Source organism: Camelus dromedarius, chromosome 18 (assembly GCF_036321535.1).
Source record: "Camelus dromedarius isolate mCamDro1 chromosome 18, mCamDro1.pat, whole genome shotgun sequence".
NCBI lineage: Eukaryota > Metazoa > Chordata > Mammalia > Artiodactyla > Camelidae > Camelus > Camelus dromedarius.
In genome coordinates this window covers 10446972-10467951 of record NC_087453.1, presented here as the reverse complement: position 1 = coordinate 10467951, position 20980 = coordinate 10446972, and the positions used below count along the sequence as shown (strand labels likewise).

The 20980-nt window shown below is 51.0% G+C and overlaps 1 protein-coding gene across 5 annotated transcripts in view; it reads right to left on the bottom strand.

Moving 5' to 3' along the window:
* SULF2 (sulfatase 2) overlaps positions 1-20980 on the bottom strand; it is a 109607-nt gene that overhangs the window by 21813 nt on the left and 66814 nt on the right. For all 5 annotated transcript variants that reach the window (XM_031433657.2, XM_064497013.1, XM_031433658.2 and 2 more), the window contains 3 exons: positions 15315-15466; positions 5099-5268; positions 347-497 (listed from right to left, as the gene is read on the bottom strand). In XM_031433657.2, the coding sequence (XP_031289517.1) occupies positions 347-497; positions 5099-5268; positions 15315-15466 (473 nt within the window). The remainder of the gene's footprint in view (positions 1-346; positions 498-5098; positions 5269-15314; positions 15467-20980) is intronic.

Genomic DNA, 20980 nt, shown 5'->3' with positions numbered 1-20980 from the left:
CCCCGTGGATACATTAAAACCACTGAAACGTACCCGTGAATTGGGTGAGCCGTGTGGTATGTGAATTACACCTCCATACAGCTGCTAAAATATGTCCCTGGCCACCTGCGGCTACGGTATTGAACAGCACGGAGCTGGAATGCAGGTTGTGGGGCGTGGGGGTTCGTCCACATTGCTCAAAGTTGTATCCCCGGCCTCAGGTGGGGCCTTCTCATTCTGCCTCTGTTTCCATTCCTAGCCAGCTGGCGATGCTGAGGGGTGGGGGTGGGGGGGGAGGAGGGCAGGGAGGTGGCCGGCCTGGCGCGGCCGTGGGGCTCGGGGGACGCCCAGGAGGAGGGTGGCCTACCGTCTCCATGGAGTCGTCCACGGACATGAGGGTCTGCAGGCGCTTCCGCTGCAGCATGTTGGTGAACTCCATGTGGATGGGCTTCATGGGCCCCGTGTAGCGCATGATCCAGTGCTTGTCGGGGTTGGGCGCATAGTTGTAGCTCGGCGTGCTGGCGGGCAGGCACACAGCAGTCAGGCGGGGGCGGGGGTGTCGGGGCCCAGCCCTCCAGATCCCCCACCCTCGGCGGGGTCGGGGGCCACAGCCCAGGGTGCAGCTCCCGCTGTCAGGAGGCTGGTGTGTCGGGGCCCTGTTGCACACCAGGTCAGCGTCTCTCCGTGTGGGGTGTGCACACAGGAAGACCTGGAACCCCAAAGTGAGAACGTCCTCCCGGCCCACCCATCACATCAAGGCCAAGGTCTCGGCCTGTGCCGGGCTCTTTTCAACACCCGTCTGGGATCTGCTCATCCCCCTTATAAAGAAGGAGAGAGGATCATGTTCAGAGCCCCCCACAGGCACAGCCCCCAATTCTAATTTACTAGCACTGCATTTATTTTTTCACTTACCTTGGGTAGATGGTAAGTGACAGTTATTGCAGTTAAGTAAGGTGTGACTACAGCATTTCCTTTTGCAATAAATTTTAGGTTTAAAAAAAAAAGGAAAATCAGTTTAAAACTTAGGTTCATAACAGGCACGTACGGCCAAACCTGTGAGGACGGTGCCTGGATGTGTACCTTTGGGACATGCCACAGTCTATGACTTAGTTGTCACAATTATTCTTCCTGTGTGGTTTACTCCCATGTACAAAAGAGGAAACAGAGGGTCAGAGGAGTTCGGGGACCTGCCCACGGTGTCACAGAGTGGACAGTGGAGCCGCTGGACTCCCATGACTTTTGCTGCACGGTCCAGTGTGATGACAAAGATAAATGAACACGATAACCCTGGACCCCTACTGAGCATGCGCCGTGCACTGGGCACACCTGGGTTTGCCCCATCATCATTTAATACACGTAATAGTCCCGGGAGCTGGCGCTGCTTTTATTCTCTTTGTGTGAGAAGTGGGGACATGGAGGCACAGTGAGGGGACGACCGTGCTAAAGGCAAAGCTGGGACCTGAGCTCCAGGAGAGGGTCGGGGTGGCCAGGGCGCATGTGTTATAAAACCCCACAAAGCAGGGGCACCCGTCACACTGGGCCTGGGAGCTGGCTTCCCCTCAGAGCTTACCCCTGTCCCCAGGCAAAGCTGTAAATAAAGGTTGGGTTTCCAGGGCTTGAAGACAAAAAGCTTTTCAAGATGGCTATTAAGGGGGCAAACGCTGTGGGGCTTGCAGGAGAGGAGAGCGGGCCTGTCAAAGAGCACCCCAAACTCCCCTCCCTCTCGCCTGCCACAGCAGGACCTCAGCCCCCCAACATCAGAAGGCTCCTGGGGCAGAAGGAAGCACACTGTGGCGGCCTGACAGTCACGGAGACCGTGTCTGTGCCGAGTGGGGGTGAGTCACAAGATTCCTTCTGGACTTTGCTTTGAGTTTCTGGCTGATCTCCTGCCGCTAAATCCAACCAGGCCCACGGCCTCCTTTGATTACAAGAAACGCTCCTGGCTGCCAGGGGCCGGCGCAGGGCCTGACCGTGTGCAGAACACCCCCAGGAACAAGCCCACCTCCCCTCGCCGCCTCCCCCACTGGGCGGGGCGGCGCTGCACAAAGAGATGCCCTCACGGCTGTTTGGCAGCTTGGAACGTGGTTCCCGTGGCCCAAGGAGCCCGGATTCAGGATGCAATTTTGAGCAATCGTCCCTGAATCTATTAGATTCTACCGGGCTGGTGTCTGCCCTGGAGAACAGGGAGGGGTGCGTTTGCCAAGTCTGATTTCTGAAGCCCTTTCTCTGGAGACGGCTTCTGGAGCTGGGAGGCTGTGGAGTCTGGGGTCCCGCCTGGAGCCCAGGCTGGCTGGCTCTACAGCTGCTTGAGGCCAGGGTCCCCTCCTCCCCCGGGCCCCCAAGGTGTCACGTTTTCACAGGAACCCAGCTGCCTGCTAAACAAAGAGTTGAAACCCTCACCTCCTCAAGAATCCGAGGAATGTCTGGTTGTTCCCCAGGGGCCTGAAGGATCACACCCCCTCTCTTCCGCTGGGGCTGGGGGCGTGGGAGGGTGACTTTGCCACGAGGCAGGAACCCCCCACCCCACCCCCACCCCAAGGACGTGAGCCCGGGGCCTGGCTCCCACGGGGGACGAAAGGAGAGGCCGAGAACACAGTCAGATGCCACACTTCCAAGGAAGCCCCGGGGGTTGTGGATGTGTGTCTGTGTGTCTGTGCGCACGCCTCTCTGTGTATGTCTGTGGGTCCGTGTATGTCTCCGTGTGTACGTGTTGCGTACCTGTGTGTCTGTGTGTATGTGTCTGTGTGTATCTTTGTATCTGTGTGTATTTGTGTGTCTGTCTGTATCTGGGTGTATGTATCTTATCTTTGTGTATGTGTATGTGCTTGTATATATATATGTCTGTAGGTGCATTTGTGTATTTTTGTGTGTCTATATGTGTGATAGCTGTGTATTTATTTGTGTTCGTGTGTGTGTCTGTATCTGTGTGTCCTGTGTATCTGTGTTTGTGTGTGCATTTGTGTATGTGTGTGTATATCTCTGTGTGTATCTTTGTGTATTTGCATTTGTATGTGTGTGTATGTGTTTGTGTCTGCATGTATCTGTATCTTTGTGTGTTTGCATCTGTATCTGTGTATCTGTGTATCTATCTGTATTTGTGTCTCTGTGTGTGTATCCGTTTGTATCTTTGTGTGTGTACAGAGCTGGGGAGGGTGGCTGGTGCCCTGGGCATGTGCATGTGGAGTGGGTCCACATCTTCAAGCAGCATTTGTTAGAACCCACAAGACTCAGCCCAAGAACATGGCCCAAGGCTTGACGGGGTGAGAATCTCTGACAGGAGCCTCCCAGTAGAAAGATCTGGAACTCCGACCTGAAGGCTGTCCCCTTCTCAGCCCCCTTGACTGTCATAATTAAACATCCCAGCTGCAGAACTTTCTGGTTTTTTGGTTTTATTTTGGAAATGATTACACCCCAGAGATAAGAGAGCTTTCCAAACACACCCCTAATAAGGCAAGGAGGGGGTGCTCTGGGTGAACATAGCAGGCGTGGCTCATGTTCAATTTCTGTAATTTTCATTTCAAAGAGAAAATAAATGAGCAGGCGACGTCAAACAATCTCATCACGAAACTCCGAGGCTGCGGTGGGGAGGGGGCGTGCTAGCCCCTCTTCTGGAGAAGCTGCAGAAGCAAAGCATACTTCACCCCACCGCATGGCTCCTCCCTCGGGTGGGACTGAGCTGGCCATGCCTCCACGCCGGCCAAGGTGAGCTGTGGGCGGGGTGGGGGAGGCCGGCATCTCAGACAGGAGGAGACCGGGGTGTATCATTTTCTGTCTAACCCTCCTCCCCTCCAAAGACCAGGGGATCAGAAGGTTAACACGATGCCTTATCCTCTCTGAGCCGTTTTGGGCGCTGTCAGAAAGTAATCACAGCCAGAGGGGTGAGGAGGGCAACGCATTCTGACTGTAATGAAAATTAAACACCCGGAATATTCAGGCAGACTCCAAATTGCCCTGTCCTTGTCGCTCCAATGTCACAGCAAGGGCTGCTGAGTACCATGGCTCAGCAGGAGGTGGTATGAGGCAGAGAAAACCAGAACTTTCCAGAAAGATTTACTAGCCAGCTGAAGGGAGGAGGAGGACCGGAGGGGTGGGAAGAGAGATGGGAGGTGGGAACAGGGGTCGGATTTGAATCTGAGCTCTGCCATTTGCCAGCTGGGTGGCCTAAGGGAAGTTACCTCCTCTTTCTGTGCCTCAGCATTCTCATCTGTAAAATGGGGGATCAAGTGTGCTCCAAGAGAGTTCTCAACAGATCCCATTTCCTGGCAGTCACACACTTGTGTAACCCCCTCCCACACTGCAGGAGCCCTGGCCCATGCGACCCATACAGCGTGGCAGTCAAAGACGGCGCATCACTTTGAGATCAGGCTGTAAGACCGAGACTTCCATCTCGCCCTGCCCCCGACTCCCCCTCCCTCTCCCTCGGATCTTTTGCTCTGGAGGAAGCCAGCTACTAGGCTGTGGGGATGCTCATCAACCCTAGGAGAGACCTGCTGGTCAAGGGCAGCCATGTGGCTGCAGCCCCAGCTGACACCTCGATGACACCCTGGGGAGGCCCTGAGCTAGATAGAACCTTCCAGACAGGCTGCTCCCAGGTTTCTGACTCACAGACACTGTCAGATAATACGTGTCGGTGTTTAAAGTGGCTCGATTTCAGGGTAACCTGTTACGTGGCAACAGATAACTAATACATCAAGGGTCACCGGGAATATTCAGGGACACGCGGTGCTGCAAAAGGCTTAGCACAGAGCCCGCCATGGACTCAACAGCTTAATAAGGCAGTGGGTATATTAGCGATCTGATGCAACTAGGGGCCCCTTTTCAAAAGAATGTTTTAAAATGCATCAAATAAAATACATAGGACTGCAAAGGAAACTTACACTGAAGTGCACTTCTAGCCACAGACCTCTTAGTGGGAGGATGTGGGTCCCAAGTTAAAAACTCTTGCCACCTGCTCTGGGCTGTTATTACTGGATTTGTGTCCCGGTTTCCCCACAGATCAGCTGTCTGTCCCTGGGTTCTTGAAGTGGGAGGACCCGAGAGAAGGTGCAGCCCTGCCTCTGTCACTGTTATCACTGTGACCGAACCTGCCCCTCCCGCCTTCGTGCTGCCGGAAGCTTACATGTGCTGGGACGCGTTGGGGAAGAGGCGTGAGTACTGGGGGGCCGAGTCCTCGGGGCCGTGGGGGGCTGCGTGGCTGATGACCATGAGGACGGGCCTGTGCGGGTACATCTTCTTGGACGTGCGGAAGAAGCTCACGCTGTCGTTGGTGATCAGGTCTGTCAGGTAGTCCTGGGGGTGGGGAGAGACAGGAGAAGGCGTGAGGAGCCGGGTGTCGGGGACACAGCAGCGACCAAGACAATCCCTGCCCATGTGGCGCCGAAGGTCCAGGTACAGACAGGCAATAACTAAGCAAGTAAAACACGGGGAATGTCACAGGACGTCACCCACAATGGAGAAAAAAGGCATTGAAGGGGTTGGAGGGACCAGAGGAGAACTGCAATTTGTCACTCATCCATGACAGGTATTAAAAAGGACCGGCTAACATTATTGAGTCCTTATGGTGTTAATTCTCACATAACCGCAGAGAGCAGGTAATCCCTGTTATCTGGAACAGGAAATGAAGGCCCAGAGAAGTTAAGTGAATTACCCAGTGTCACCCAGCTGATAAATGTTGCAGCCCAGCCTCCTGAGCTTTGTCTCTAAGCCTCAGGTCTTTTCAAGGCTCCAGGGATTCCACTGTGCAGGGTGGATACATCCCTGCCTTCCCGGAGGGTCTGAGCTGGAGGCAGGAACAGATACACATCTGAACAAAGACCCAAGATAGCGATGAGGTGTGACAGAAGGAGGAAGTGAGACAGAGTAACTGGGAGCTAGGGCGGGGGGAATATATTAGCCGCAGCAATCAGGGAGGGCCTCTCTGAGGAGGTGCCATCTGAGCTGAGACCCGAGTATGAGAAGGAGCTGGGCATGGGGATGTCCGCATCACTGGAGCTTACTCACAGCTGCTGCTGGAATCCTTGGGGGGAGCTTTACTGATGCCTGGGCCCACTTCCAGACATTCTGGTTTAACTGGTTCCTAGTTCAGGCTGGGCACTGGACATTTTAAAAGCTCCCCAGGGGATTCCAATGTGTAGCCAGGGTTGAGAATCACTGATCAAGAGGAAGTGTTCCAGGCAGAGGGAATAGAAAATACAAAGACAGGAATGAGCTTGCCATGTATTCAAGGAACAGAAAGAGACTGAGCTGTTAGCAGGTACAATGCAGGGACAATCAAAGGAGTAACACAAACACAGGCACGTAGTAGCATCTCCAGAAAAGTGAGATCTGCTCAGACACAGGCCAGGAGGAGAGAAGAGTTGGGGAAAAAATGATGGACAGGAAATGAGGGCTTTAAAAACTCAGCTAAGAAGCTGGGCTTTGCCTCAACTCTTCCTGAACTTGGTACATCTTTAGCTGCTGATTTCTCTGGAAGGTAACGAGTTCTTTTACCCTCTGCTTCTTAGACAGCAGCTCTGACGAAAATTATCACTTTCAAAAGGAGATATTATTTTAGAGAAAAAATGAAAAGGTGAATGGCTACTGCTTCTACCCTGAAGTGAGCTGCACAAAATACACACACACTCCAGGTGTACCTGTGCACGTACAGACACACGCCTCTGGGGACACTTGTCCCCTGTGCCTGCGTGCACACGGATGGTCACTGCATCACGGCGACCTGCAGTGGGAAGGTGACCAATGGACTGGCACTGCTTTCATGTGTGCGTTCATTCAAAGGGCAGTAGATCTACAGTTACAGAGGTGGAAAGTTGTCCCAGAAACACCGCTAACGGAAGGAGCAAGCTTTAGAGTCAAGCCCCAGAAGATTCTATTTTTTTGTGGGGAGAGAGTAGGGGGCAGGGTGCAGAGGAGAAACCAAACCCCTACCTTCATATGCTTCTGAGCACCAAGGAAAGATCCAAAAGGACAAGATATGAAAGGACTAACTGGGGACCAAGTAAGAGAAAAGGGGAGAAGGTCCCTTCTACCCTACATACTTTTCCTTGAATATATTTTATGATTAACTTTGGGGAGTAAGAAAAGTTTTTGTAAAGGGACCCTGTAGAACCCATTACATAAACGTGAGATTCCACATTCCATAAATCAAAGAGCTGCTGCTATGGCTGTGGACATGCTCTAAAAGTGTTAGAAATAGTCCGTAACTAGTCATGGATCTAAAAATGGTGCAAAGTTCTCTTGGGTGAAAAGGAGGGGTTGGGACAGAGACAGGGATCCAGGAGAAAGAGAATGTCGGGGCAAGGGCAGAAATGCAGAGTTCAGTCCTTGAGAGGTTCCGTCTGCGGTGCCTGGGGTCAGCCAGGAGGAAGGCATTAGAGATTCGAAGTTGTTAACAGGAAGGGGGAGGCAGGGGGGAGGATGACTCAGGGCAAAAGGTGAATTTTCTAGAACCTGGAGATTGGCTCACAGGTCACGAGGAAGTCACCCTCTGCCTCCCTCTGGCCCTGAGCCAGGCCCACTCCCTGCTTCCAGGTGAGGCGGGCGCACCTGGGCATTCAGGAGCCTGACCTCCCCCTGGTGCGCTCCTGGCCACACCTGTGCAGGGGCGTGGTGATGCCAGGGTTCTGGGGATTTTGCTCCTGCCCAGAGTTCAGCAGTCACAGCTGGAAGACAGCCAGGGGCGAGGACACCCTGATGGACACCCAGGAAGGCACGTCCCCCACCTTCCCTCTCCATCCTGACCTCCACTGACAGTCTGGCCGGTTAGCCAAGAGGAACTGCGGTGCATCGGAGGAGACTCCCAGCCTGTGGCTCTGGGTGAAAGTGTTGTCTTCCTCGAGCGATCATTTAACAGTAGGAGTTCTTGGGATGGAGGAGAGGGAGCGTGTGCGCTGCTCCTGGGGACCGGGACTCAGCGACACGTGGGCTTCTGGGTCTCCCTGCTTCGTTCCCAGGCTTGGCCTTCGCCGCCGTTTCTGTTGCTGAAGTGATTACTTCTGAGCTCGCTGTCCCCTGGGTGCTGGGCTCCCTGCTGGGGCTGGGGATGTGGCTGCGGGTCCCTGTCCCCTTAGCACTCACGGTGCAGGGCGTGGAACAGCCTTCCCGTCAGACAGGTGAGAAGGCAGCAGGCGGACTGGAGAGGGATGGAGGTGAGAGGCTGAGCAGCCAAGGACAAAAGGGGGTGTGGCTGAGACGGAGCTCCTCCTCCTTTCCAGATCCGGGAGAAATGTGTCTTCCACGGGTGCCTGCTGGCAGTTGCTCACACTGTGGCCCCATGGAAGCCAGACATTCTGCCTCTTGCTGAACTTGGGTGAGATAAGACAGATCACCTCTGGATGTCACAGGACATCTGCCCAGATCAGAGTCCCCTAGCGCCTTGGACTAAATGTTCTTCTTGGGAAGCCTGACGTGAGCATCACCCAACAGCTCTTAGGCTTTGCCAGGGAACCCATGGCTTTGCTCCCTGACAGCTGGCGGGAGGGTGGGTGGGGAAGGAGCAAGGAGCAGAGGTCGTCTCCGCCCCAGGGGGCAGCCCCCAGACCTGCTTCTTGATCTTTTCCTTAACTTGTCAAGTCAGCCTGGTGTGACAAAGGGTCTCCCGTCCTGAGCTGCTGGCTCCCTGGGAGCGGGTCTGTCTTACTTTCATTCCCAGTCTGGATGCTGACCCTCTCCCTTGGGGGCCGCTGCAGCAGTTTGGGTTTAAAAGAGAGTCACACCCCCTAAAAAGCAACTGTTTTACGATGGCAGAGAGCTCTGGTGTCAGAAACACCGGGTTCCAGTTCCAGCTTTATCACCTGCTACCTGTGGGCAAACCACTGCCTCTCCGCACCGCAGTTTTTATACCTCAAAAAATGGGCCCAGTAACAGTCCTTTCTTCAGATGGTGACGTGAGCACTTGACATGGTCTTGCTAAGTGAACAGTCTTCAGCAAGGAGCCTGGTGCTGAGAGAACCCACAATGAACACCAGCTCGTACTGTTAGCAGACATGTGCTCAACCGACCTTCGCGGCAACTTCGTGAAGTGCACACTACGCCCATTTTACAGCTGGGGAAACCGAGGTGGCAAAACTGACAGGCAGTTCACTCAGAGCTAGAGCTCAGGCCTTCGTGTTTTTTGTCTGGTCCATCTTTTTTATTTTAAATATTTTTCCCCCAGAGAAAAATATTAATGGGAGGACTAGCTGGTGGCTTACAGCAGGTATCAAGAAACCTTTTCTGCAAAAGGCAGGATGATAAATAAGAGAGGCTTAGCGGGCCAGAAGCCTCAGTGACAATCACTCATTACTGCCACTGCAGCTCAAGGGCAGCCACTGCATAAATGAATGGGCAGGTCTGGGCTGCGGTAAAATTTTATCTGTGCACACCAAAATTTGAATTTCATATCATTTTCACGTGTCATGAAAATGGCTCTTCTGACTTTTTTTCAGCTAGGCAGAGATGTAAAAACCATTCTCAGCTCAAGGGCTACAGCAAAACAGCTGGCAGGCTGGGCTTAACTCATGGGCTGTAGCTTAGAGAATGGGTTTTGAAGCCAGACGGCCTGGGTATGAATCCTGAACGTATCCATTACTAGCTGGGTGGGCTGCTTCCTTGGCCTCTCTGTGCCTCAGTTTCCTCATCTGATGACTGGGAGTAGCAACAGCACACACTTCGTAGGCTCTGGTGAGAGACACGTTGAGTTCATTCAGGTAACAACAATTCCAACAGTATCTGAAGCATGATGGATGCCCTCTGAATGCGTGTCAGCCATTACCCCCCAAGAATCGTATGTCTGCATTTTCCTTGTGAAAATTAAAACCCCACAAACAGAGCCATTTCCTTTGACTCATCCTCACTCCTAATCTGGGTCCCCTTTTGTCCCCCACTGGGAAGTATCTTTGCGGAAGTGCTGTTACGTGTGTTACACTATTGCTTTATGCCTCTAATTATATTAATCCCATCGCGCTGTGCGTATTCGTTCTTCATCCAACAAACGCAGCGGTGAACAGGACTGACCCACGTTCCTGCCTTCATGGGCCTGTATTCAAACGGGAGGATGATTAACAGTGAATCTGTGATATACACAGGTGTGGCGCGTCAGTGATGATGGGTGATGGGGGGCCTGGGGGGGCCCCCTGTACCCAGGGTGGTCCAGGAAGGCGACATCTGAGGAGGGACCTGAAGGAGTCCTGCAACTTGCTCTTCCCGCTCAGCCTTCTGTCCTAAGCTTTCCTGATGGCTTTCGACACAGATGCCCTTGTCTGTTCCAGACTCCTCCAGGGCAGGGATGCTTCAGAATCATTTAATTACTTCCCACATCAGTAGGCTTTCTTGGTTGATTTCTTTCCGTGACAAAGTTGTAACCAACAGCTCAGCTATGCCCCCTCTGCACACAAGGGAGGCTCCTCCAGGACACACAGACATAAGTACAAAGGCTGCGCCAGAGGGTGGGCACATTCAAGGTCAGAGACCACCATTTCTGCAGAGCCTCCCACCACCTGGGCCCTTCTCTACCTGCCCCCCACTCAACCCGGTCATTCCTATCTCCCTTCCGCTGCCCCCCCCTGCCTTCTCCAGCCCTCTTCCACCAGCAGCTCTTGCTCCACATCATTCTTTTCTCATCATCACTGCCTCTCTTTCCACCCTGCCACGGAGACCCCTCTTTGGTGTTATCTGCTCTCCTCTGGGATTAGTGATTCAGGACAGAGTCCTCAGAGCGCCTTCTGAGGGGCGCCTGGGAAGGGCTGCCACTTCCTCCCTATCTGGGCTGTCCCCCGAGGCCAGCAATGATGCTCTGACCTCTCAGAGTGTGGCACCCTCCCGCTCCCTGGCTCTGCCTCGGCTGGAAACTTCAAGCTCACTCCTGTTTCCTCCTGACGCTCCAGCTCCTGCTGCTCACTGCTTCCCTTGGGAGTTGAACCCTGGACCTGAGCCAGCTCTGACCCCATAGGGGCCCCCTGTGCCTCCCTTTCCAGGCCTCCGGTAACCAGGGGCCCAGGAATCCTCCCACCTTTGTCACAGGGGCTCCTCTCATTCATGGGCCTGGGGGGGGATTTGTGTGTTGCAGGAAACGAGGTGACACGGGAGCCACTGCCTGTCCCATCCTCAGCACCAAGGAGACCGGGTACCCCTGGATAACTTCATTATGGGCTGCACTGAGACTGGGCATGGACATGGTGAGGAATTTTAAAAAGGAGGGAGTGGATTTTTCTGGGCATTTGGAGAACTGGCCTGCGCAGAGGCTGGGAGGAGAGAAATGCCGTGTTCGGCCCTGAGAGACTGTGCTTTATATTTCCAAGGAGTCCAGCAGAGGTGCTAAAGCCCCTCGCCAGGACTTTGGAATTAATTCCCTCGGGAGGTCATGGAGACAGGCCTACTATGCGCAGATTGCATGCATATGTGTGTGCGTATGTGTGTGCGTGCGTGTGTGCGCGTGCTGCTACACTGTGTGTGGTGTTCTGACTTTAATACACATGCCTCACTCCACAGTTTATAACACGCATCCACGTGCCAGACTGTGAGCTCATGAAGATGGTACCGGGTCTGTTTTTGCTCCCCCCTTGGAAACCCAGCAGCTGGCACAGTGCCTGGCACATAGCAGGCTCGTAATAAATACTTGTTGATGGAATGAATCAATAATGTCGTCAAATCCAACTAGTCCACTCACTTGATATGGCTGTTGTGAAGATTAGAAATACTTCACATAAAATACCCAGCACGGTGCCTGGACCATAGTAGGTGCTCAGTAAATAGAAGTGCACGTTATTAAGATGCAAGGATGTGCCCATTTTCCAGCTCTGGGAACTGAGGCTCTTAGGAGTAGGTAGCATATCCTAGGGCAAGTAATATGTTCAGAGTCGGGCTCTGAGGCTACTGCTTAGTCCCTGGAGGGTAATGGGCAGAAGGACAATACAATGGCAGACAAGCACACGGGTCAGCTGTGGCTCTCAGGCAAACGTGATTCATGCAGGATTTTAGAAACGTCTGAATTAGTTGCCAATATTTTAAAATCAAGAGATTTCACAAGAAAAAATGTTCAAATGTGTAGCTTCTGTTGACAAATCAGGGACTCTGGCCATCTTGGGCCCACAATTCTACATGGGACTGACAGGCCTGATCTGAGAGTTGGCTGCCCCCTTTTAGTCAGATACGTTCTCCACAGTCTCCACCACTCCCTACGGCCCACCTGCTCCCAGGCTTTCTGTCCTGTTTGCGTGACTGCCTATCCCCTGGGGACGTCTGCCTGGGGAAGCACTGTAGCACTCTGGAGATGACCTAGAGACGGCAGCCCAAGGAATCATCGCACTAACTCAGAGAACCCTGGTTATGACAGTAAGCCAGGCGCAGGGCTAGTGGCAGTGGGAACGGGGTGGATTTGACAGTCCGGAGAAATAATATATCAGCCGGGGTGGGGGGATGCCGGAGCTGACTTTGAAGATTTAGTTGGAGCAGAAATATTTGCTAGTCTCCAATCTTTTTTTTTTTTTTTCCTAGTGGAAAGTTTGGATGAAATATCACAGTTAGGCTCTCCTCCTCCTCATTATTGTCACCATCATCATCATTATTTCAGCCAGGGGTTAGGAACCTATAGCCCACTGGCCAAATCAGACCTACTGCCTGTTTTTGTAAATAAGGTTTTATTGAAATACAGCTACGTTTATTTGTTTCCGTATTACCTATGGCTGCTTTTGCACTACACGGGCAGATGTGAGCGGTTGCGACAGACACTAAAGCTTGTAAAGTCTAAAATATTTAGCACATGGCCCTTTACAGAGAAAGTGCAGTGTCCTGATCTGAACTACGATGTACTGAGTATTTACTCTGTGCAAGGGCCTCTTCTGATGCTCAGCGTGTATTGACTCATGCAGTCCTCAAAATCCTTTGTAGTAAAACCACCATGAAAAACCACTACACCCCCCAGCAAAATGGCTATAATAAAAAAGACAATACCAGTGTTGAGGAATGTGGAGCAACTGGAACCCTTATGCATTTTTGGTTGGGAGTGTAAACTGGTTCAACCTTGTAACAAATCCTATATCCCAGCATTTCTGCTCCCAGGTGTATACCAAAAGAATGGGTTCCTATGTATACCAAAAGCCACGTGTAAGGATGCTCACAGCAGCTTAATTCCTAATAGACCCAAACTGGAGACAACCAAAATATCCATCAGTCGTTGACTGGATGGATATTTGCCGTCTACTTACACAATAGAGTATTATACAGCAGTGAAAAGGACACATGGCTGATACATGCAACCACCTGGATGAATCCTACAGACATTACATTGAGTGAAAAAAGCCAACACTAAAGAGCACATGTGATATGATTCCATTTAGAAGTTCTTGAAGGCAAAACCAACCCATGGTGATCAAAGTCAAAATAAAGGTAACCTCTAGGGTTGGGGATTTGGCTGGAAAGGCATATGAGAAAACCTTCTGGGGGTTGGGAACATGCTACAGCCTGAACTTGGTGGCAGTTAAAAGAGGCACTCATGTGTGAAGATTCCCCGAGCTGTCCACTTAGGATCTATGCACTTCACCTTCTATCAGGTTAATAAACTAGAACTAGCAAAACCATGACCCAAGGAACAAAGAGATTAAGGTAAAATCACACAAAGGAATGCTATATCACAAGAATGGAGGATCTACACTCACATGTAACAACATGGGTGGATTTCAACACAGTCTTAAGCAAAAAAAGCTAGATACAGAATTAATCTATAATGCTGGAAGTCTGAGTAATGGGCATCCTTGTGGGAGGGGTGGTTGGTGGAAGGAGTTACATGAAGGGACCTTCTGGGGCTGGTGGTGACGTTTACTTCTTGACCTGTGTGGGTGCTGGTTACATGCACTTTCTGTAAGAAAGTTCTGCTTTGGCGAAATGTTATAAAACAATACTCTTCTATCACCTGACCTGAGTTGACTGGAGAACATCAAGAAGACAAGAGATAAGTGCTGATGATGATGTGGAGAAAAGGGAAATTTTGTGCACTGTTGGTGAGAATGCAAATTGGTGCAGCTGCTACAGAAAACAGCATGGAGGTTCCTCAAAAAATTAAAAACGGAACTACCATATGATCTAGGGGCTCCACTTCTGGGTATTTATCCAAAGGAAATGAAAACAGGATCTTGAAGGGATATCTGCATTCTCATGTCTACTGCAGCATTATTCTCAGCAGCCAAGATATGAAAACAACCTAAGTGTCTTCAATGATGAATGGATAAAGATGTGGTGTACACACACCACACACACACACAATGGAATATTATTCAGTCATTAGAAAGAAGGAAATCCTGCCATTTACAGCCACATCGACGTACCTTGAGGACGTCACGCTAAGTGACGTAAGTCAGAGAGAGAAGGACAAATACTGTGTGTTATCACTTGTATATGGAATCCAAAGACGCTGAACTCATAAAAACCAAAAGGAGGATGGGTGTTGACAAGGGCTGAGGGGTGGGAGAATTGGAGATATGTTGTTTAAGGGGACAAACTTACAACCAGTAAACAAGTAAGTCCTGGAGATGCAACATACAGCATCGCGATTCTAGGCAATAATACCGTATTATAAACATCAAACGTGCTAAGAGACTAGGTCTTAATTATTCTTATCACAAAAAGGAAATGATAATTAAGCAACCTGATACATGAGTTAGCTAACATGACAACGGCAGTCACACTGCAATATATAAATGTATCAAATCAACGTGTTTTACCTGTTAAACTTACACAATGTTATGTCAAAGGTATTTCAACTGAAAAAAAAAACAATACTCTTATACTGCCATTTGTAGCAACAGGGATGGACCTAAAGAACATTACAGTTAGAGAAGTCAAAGACAAATATTATATGATATCACTTATATGTGGAATCTAAAAAAAAATAATACAAATGAATTTATATCCAAAACAGAAATGGACTCACAGACATTGAAAACAAACTTATGGTTACCCGTGGGGAAAGGGACAGGGGGAGGGCTAAAAGAGGAGTATGGAATTAACAAACACTGTATTTAAAATAGCTAAGCAACAAGGATTTACTGTATAGCACAGGGAATTACACTCAATATCGTGTAATAACCTATAGTGGAAAATAATCTGAAAAAATAGAACTGAATCACTTTGCTGTACCCCTGAAACTAACATGATACTCTATATCAGTCTAGACTTCAATTTATAAAAAATTAAAAATAAAACAATATTCCTAGAAACAGAGACTATTTTTTGAGAAATGAAAAAACTGAAGCAGAGCCTGTAAGTAAGCTGCTCAGGGTCACGCGTGTAAGTGTCAGGAGCCCAGGTTCGAGTCCGGCTCTCAGCCTCGCCCCCCGCCCCCCCCATCCAGGAAGGGCGAGACTCACCTTGGCGTAGTCGGAGCCATGCTTCTCCTTCACTCCGTTCCGGCACAGCGTGTAGTTATAAAAGCGGGAGTTCTTAAGGAGGCCGACCCACTCCTTCCAGCCGGGCGGCACGTAGGAGCCGTTGTACTCGTTCAGGTACTTCCCGAAGAAAGCTGGAGGGGGGAGGACCGGAGGCCGCGTGAGGAAGCAGAGAGCAAAGGCCTTCTCCTGCCGCCACCCAGCTGTAGCCTCCAGAGCACCCCAGGCCGGGGCCTGACGCCAGCGCCGCCCTCTGAGCCCCGGGGCGCTCAGGGGGGCAAGCAGAGCCTGCGACCCCCTTCTCAGGTGTTTTCACAGGCAGGAAATAGGATATATAGGATTACAGAGAAAATCGACTATTTTGAAAAATAGTTACCAAACCGGTAAGAATATCTGCCGTGCAGAATGTGTCCTTTTAAAAACCGAAGATATTAAACACAAGCTTTTGCAAGGAGTGATCATTTCAAAGCAGTGAGGAGTGAAAATATGTGATTTTACCATATCTACAGCAACTGCAACGGAACACTAAAATGTTGGTGACTTTCAGGGATGACAGAGTTACAGGTGCTGCCGACACGCTGCGGTTTGCGGCCTACATTCATAATGAAAGCAAACGCCAAGTGTCAGCTGTAGGTGAGTGCAAACACGAGTAGGATTTTCTCCCATTCAAGTTTATGGCCAATTTGGATTCTACCTGCTGCACGGTGACAAGAATGGCTAACATTAAAAAAAAAAAAAAAATGGACCAAGGTCAATTGTTGGCGCAGGTGTGGAGCCACCGGAACTCTCACACGCGGCTGGCGGGTGTGCAGCCTGCTCCAGCCACAGTGGGAAACTGGCGGGGTCTTCATACCTCCTGACCCAGCGATCTGGATCCTGGGTATTGACTCAGCAGAAATGCATTCATACGTCCGCCAAAAGTCACGAGCAGGACAGGCTGAAAGCAGCATTGGTCATGGCAGCAGATAACTAGAAACAGAACAGATGTCCATCCGCACAAGAATGGAGAAACACACCGCTGAATGTTTACATACCCGGAAACGACAGAGAAAGGAGGATGAGAGAATGAGTGCCCCGCCACTCACACGGACGCGTCTCAACCACCAGCCAGGGGTGAGAGAAACAAAGCAGACACAAAAGCATCGCTGTGTGATCCCATGTGCATGAAGTTCAAAAACAGGCAAGAGGAATCTCAGCTGTTGGAAAGAAAAGCAGTGGTTGTCGCTGGATGTCGGGGGAAGAAGGGATGGAAGCGGTGCGCGGACTTTTTGGGTGGGTAATGGCCTTGTTCGATTTCTTGCTAGAACACCGGTGGTTCAGTTGGTGAAACTCCACTGAACTGGGGATGGAGAGCAGTGCAGTTCTCCATTCGTATGCTTCACACCATCAGCAAAGCTCACTTTAATAAAATCACCCTAATTCATCTACACTGGGATATACTCCCAAACTTTCCAAGGGCGGTGTGGTCCCACAAGATCTTTGCGATGCTTTTTTTGTCTCCCCACCATAAGCAAATGTGATTTTTAAACAGTTATTACCTATAAAGCCATTTTTAAGCAATGGAAAAAAAATTTGTGAGCGTTTTTTTCTAGAGACAGAGGTGCTAGGCCAGCCCTCTCTTCCAGATGAGGACCCCGGGGCTCACAGAACCATCGCTGACAGATTGGGCTGTGGAAGGGATACCCAGAGATCTCGCAAGCAGAGTACTTAGTGCCGTTCCTGGAGAATAGCGAGTGTCTGGTGGGTGTCATTTCGGAGCCCAAGATGAGAAGAGACAGACGGGGCGGTGAACATCCACAAAGCCAGGAGAAGTGAGCCAGGACTGCTCTGAGGTAAGATGGGTCTTCCTGCTTGGAACCTTCTAGAAAGCATGGAAGTCTCCTTGAGACCTGCTGGCCCAGAGAAGAGAAGCCTGGGCCTGGAGATGGAGCCAGAGCCCTCTAAGGGGTCTCCCTGGAGACCTGGTGTGAGACTGGCCCTACCCAGGAGTGGGAAGACCCCTCCGACCCCAAGCAGCCGGATTCCCGCATCCCCCCGGGGTACCAGGCAAAGGGAAGCATTTCCATTATGTCCTCCCCTTGCTTGTGGGGCCAGGAAGTGAGTGCTCCTGAGGGAGGAGCTGATGAAACACCTCCGAGGAGGATCTGGGCATGAGGAGGAATGAAGATAGGAAGGGAGGATCCCCAGCAGCCTCAGAGTGAGGCCCTCCGTTCATGTGGGAGGACAGTGCAAAAATACCCGGAAAGGAGCCCCGGGCAGCCGGGGGCCGGGAAACTGGCTGCCCCGGCCGAGTCCTGAGTAACATCCAACAACCACAGAGTGAAATGTAATCAAGCGATGGGTGCCCAGCCCAACAGCGGCTGCACATCCCCAGCTGGGTGTTGGGGCGTCAAGGATTGAGCTGCCGGCTGGAAGGAATAGGCAGCGTAAAATTATGTCGGGGAAGCTGAAGGCCCGAGCGCCTTTCTCTAGAACATGGCCCGTTCGGACACTGGCTGCACCCACCCCCTTAAAGCAGCGGCTCTCAGCCAGGGGCAGTTTTGCCCCTTAGACACTTGGCAGTGTCTGCACACATTTTAGGTTTGTCCCAACTTGGGGAGGGGGATGCAGGTGGCATCTAGTGGGTAGAGGCCAGGGAGGCTGCTGAGCCTTCGACAGAGCTCAGGACAGCCCCCGCCACAGAGAATCATCCAGCACGAAATGTCAATAGTCTGGACTTGACAGACACCCTGATTTAAATGACTCCACCTGGCCCTCAGCACCTCCCTCCCATCAGTTAAAGAACCACGTTGAGGGAGCGGAGGAGGCCCTGGAGGTCAAGCACAGCCCAGGAAACAAGATCTACTAAACGTCCATGACCTTACTCCCCACCTCTGATGCTTCCTTCCATGCGCAGGGGGCTCTACTCTGATAACACACCCAGCCTCTCTCTCTCTCCTTTCTCCTTCTCGGGGAAGACTGACTCACGGCAGGGGCAGCGGCCCTTTCCTGTAAAGGCCCAGCGGGTAAGTATTTTAGGCTTCGTGGGCCAGCCTCTATTGCAACTATTCAACTCTGCTGTCGTAGGAAACAGTCACAGACAATCCACAGACAAATGGGTGTGGCCGTGTTTCAATAAAGCTTTATTTACAGAGACAGATAGAGGGCCGGATTTGACTCATGGGCTGTAGTCTGCTGACCCTTAGCATGTATGGCTGGTGGGTTTGCAGGGACAAACTGGACATATGCAATGCAGTCCTTCCTTCACCTTCCTGTGGGGAGCGAGCTGCCCTCGGGGAATGCCAGTTTAAGGGGGCTTGCTCGCGCAGGGTTGGGAGGAGAAGGGGTAGGGCTCAGTGAGAAGTCTGTCTGACTCTGGAGTTTAGTATCAGGAAGCCCAAATGCCCTCTGAAGGAAGTCAGGTCCTCAAACCCAGCCTTTATCAGACTCATCAAAGTGCTATTTTGGCTTCCATCTGCTGACTCTTTTATTTTATTTCTCATTTGTTTCAAAACTTCAACAGGGAAGAAGGTGACATTTAATAACCACCCCCCACATACAGCCCCAACACTCTCTCTTCATGACAAGTAATACTGACAGTGAGGTAAACGTTTCCTTTTGAAATAACTGTAATGAAGAGAATAAAATGACTGAGAGACAAATATGAAGTAAATAACAGAACCGGTGTTCTGGGCACAAAAAAGTCAATATATCCATTTAGCAACCTATTAAACACCTATGGTATGCCAGGAGCTGTCCTAGGCACTGGGCACACAGCAGTGAACAAGATCCAAGGATCTCTAACCTCATGGGGCTGACATTCTGGTGGGGGGAAACTATGACAAATAAAGGTGGTGGTGTTGGTGACAACAGCGATGAAGAAAATAAAGGATGATGATGCAACAAAGTGGCCTGAGATGGACCACGGGAGGTACCACCGGGCTAGGTGGTCGGGGGGTCTCTTTGAGGAATGATGAGAATGAGTCAGAAGAAATATGGGAATACAAGGAAAACTGCTCCAGCCCAAGAGAACAGTAAGTGCAAAGGTCCTGAGGCAGAAACAAGCTTTGGGGGCACACATCCCCTAAAATATCACATGCCAGATTTTGCATTTCTTGTGCATTTTCCTGGAAACAGGTCCACAGCTTTTGGCACATTTTGAAAGAACCCAGGACCATAAGTCATTCAAGAAGCATAGAACTTTACTCCCTTGGTTTGCAGAACAGTGAATGAAAGCCCAGAGGAGGAGGCTCAAACAACCCCCCACTGGGGGATCGAGGTTCCCTCCCAGGTCTCCCCAGTCCCCAGCTCATGATCCTACTGGTTTGTTCCTGAAGATCTGGGCCAAGGTCTTTCTGATGAATGTGCAACTTGGACTGCTAAAGAGCCTATGTTCTTGGCCTGGCTGCTGGGCTAAATATTTCTTGGGGGTGGGAGGTGGGGTGACTTCAGAAGCCCACCCCCGCCTATTATTGTCCAATGCCACGGGTGTCAACATGTCCAGAGTGACTTCCTCGGCTAGAATCTCCTCTTTCACATCTCTCTCCTCTCTCTAACCCCCAACCCTTAAAAAATCCAGAGTTTATTATTCAGCCTCCACCAGGCCCTAGAAAACAGGGCTTCAGTCAAGGCTTTTAGTGCCAAATGAGATTTTGCTCTCATTTGATTAGACTTCCCCAAGGCAGGGTTTAAAACGGTTATTCTGGCACCAGTTGAGGTGGGAGAAGCAAATTAGCACAAGCCCGGGGGCTCCAGGGCTGGGAGATAGATACAGGCAGGAGAATGAGCTGGAATTAAAATCAAGATTAAAAATACAGCCTGTGTCATGACTGGAGCCTGGAGTCCCTGCGCCTTCGCTGCTGAGATGGTGTAAAAGGAGGAGCTAACTGGGGGCTGGAACAATGTGGCAGGCAGATGAAGAGAAACTAAATGCCAGGCCAGGGAAGACCATTGACAATGTGTTGGCTGATGGCTGCCCCTAGGAAGCAGGGCTGGAATCCATCGAGAGGACAGGGCACTTACTGCCTCCCGTGTACCAGGCACTGGGTGGAAATTTACACCCGGCAACAGAGACTTCTGCTTTGCCTCCCTGGTCCTGACTGTGATTCTCCGGGTACCACCACCTCCTTACGTAAGTCCACATGGACTGCTCGTGTAATCTCAGCCTGACCAATCAGAGCACTACATCCATCCCTCTGGCTACTGCCATTGGTCCAAGGACATGCATGTGACCCAAGTTTGGTCAATGAGAGTCAGCTCTTGGATTTTAGGGAGCTACCGGGAAAGAGACATTTTCCTTCCATGGGGCTTGAAGCTGGTGGGATATAAACTTAAAACTGCTGGCAGCCATCTTGCTACCAAGAGGGAGAAGTCTGTTTGGAAGATGCAGCAACACGGAAGAAAGCAGGAGAGATGGGGGTAGGGGGGAGATGGATAGAGAAATATGCTGGTTTGAGTCCCTGTGTCCACTCTTACCTGAAGCCGCCTTTAATGCTCACTTATATAGGGTTTCCCAATATCAGGGGACATCAGACAATGGAGACACTTTTGGTTGTGACAACTGGGTGGGGTGCTACTAGCATTGAGTGGGTAGAGGTCAGGGATGCTGGTAAATATCCTATAATGCACAGGATGGCTCCCCAGGAAAAAGAATGAGCTGGCCCAAGACG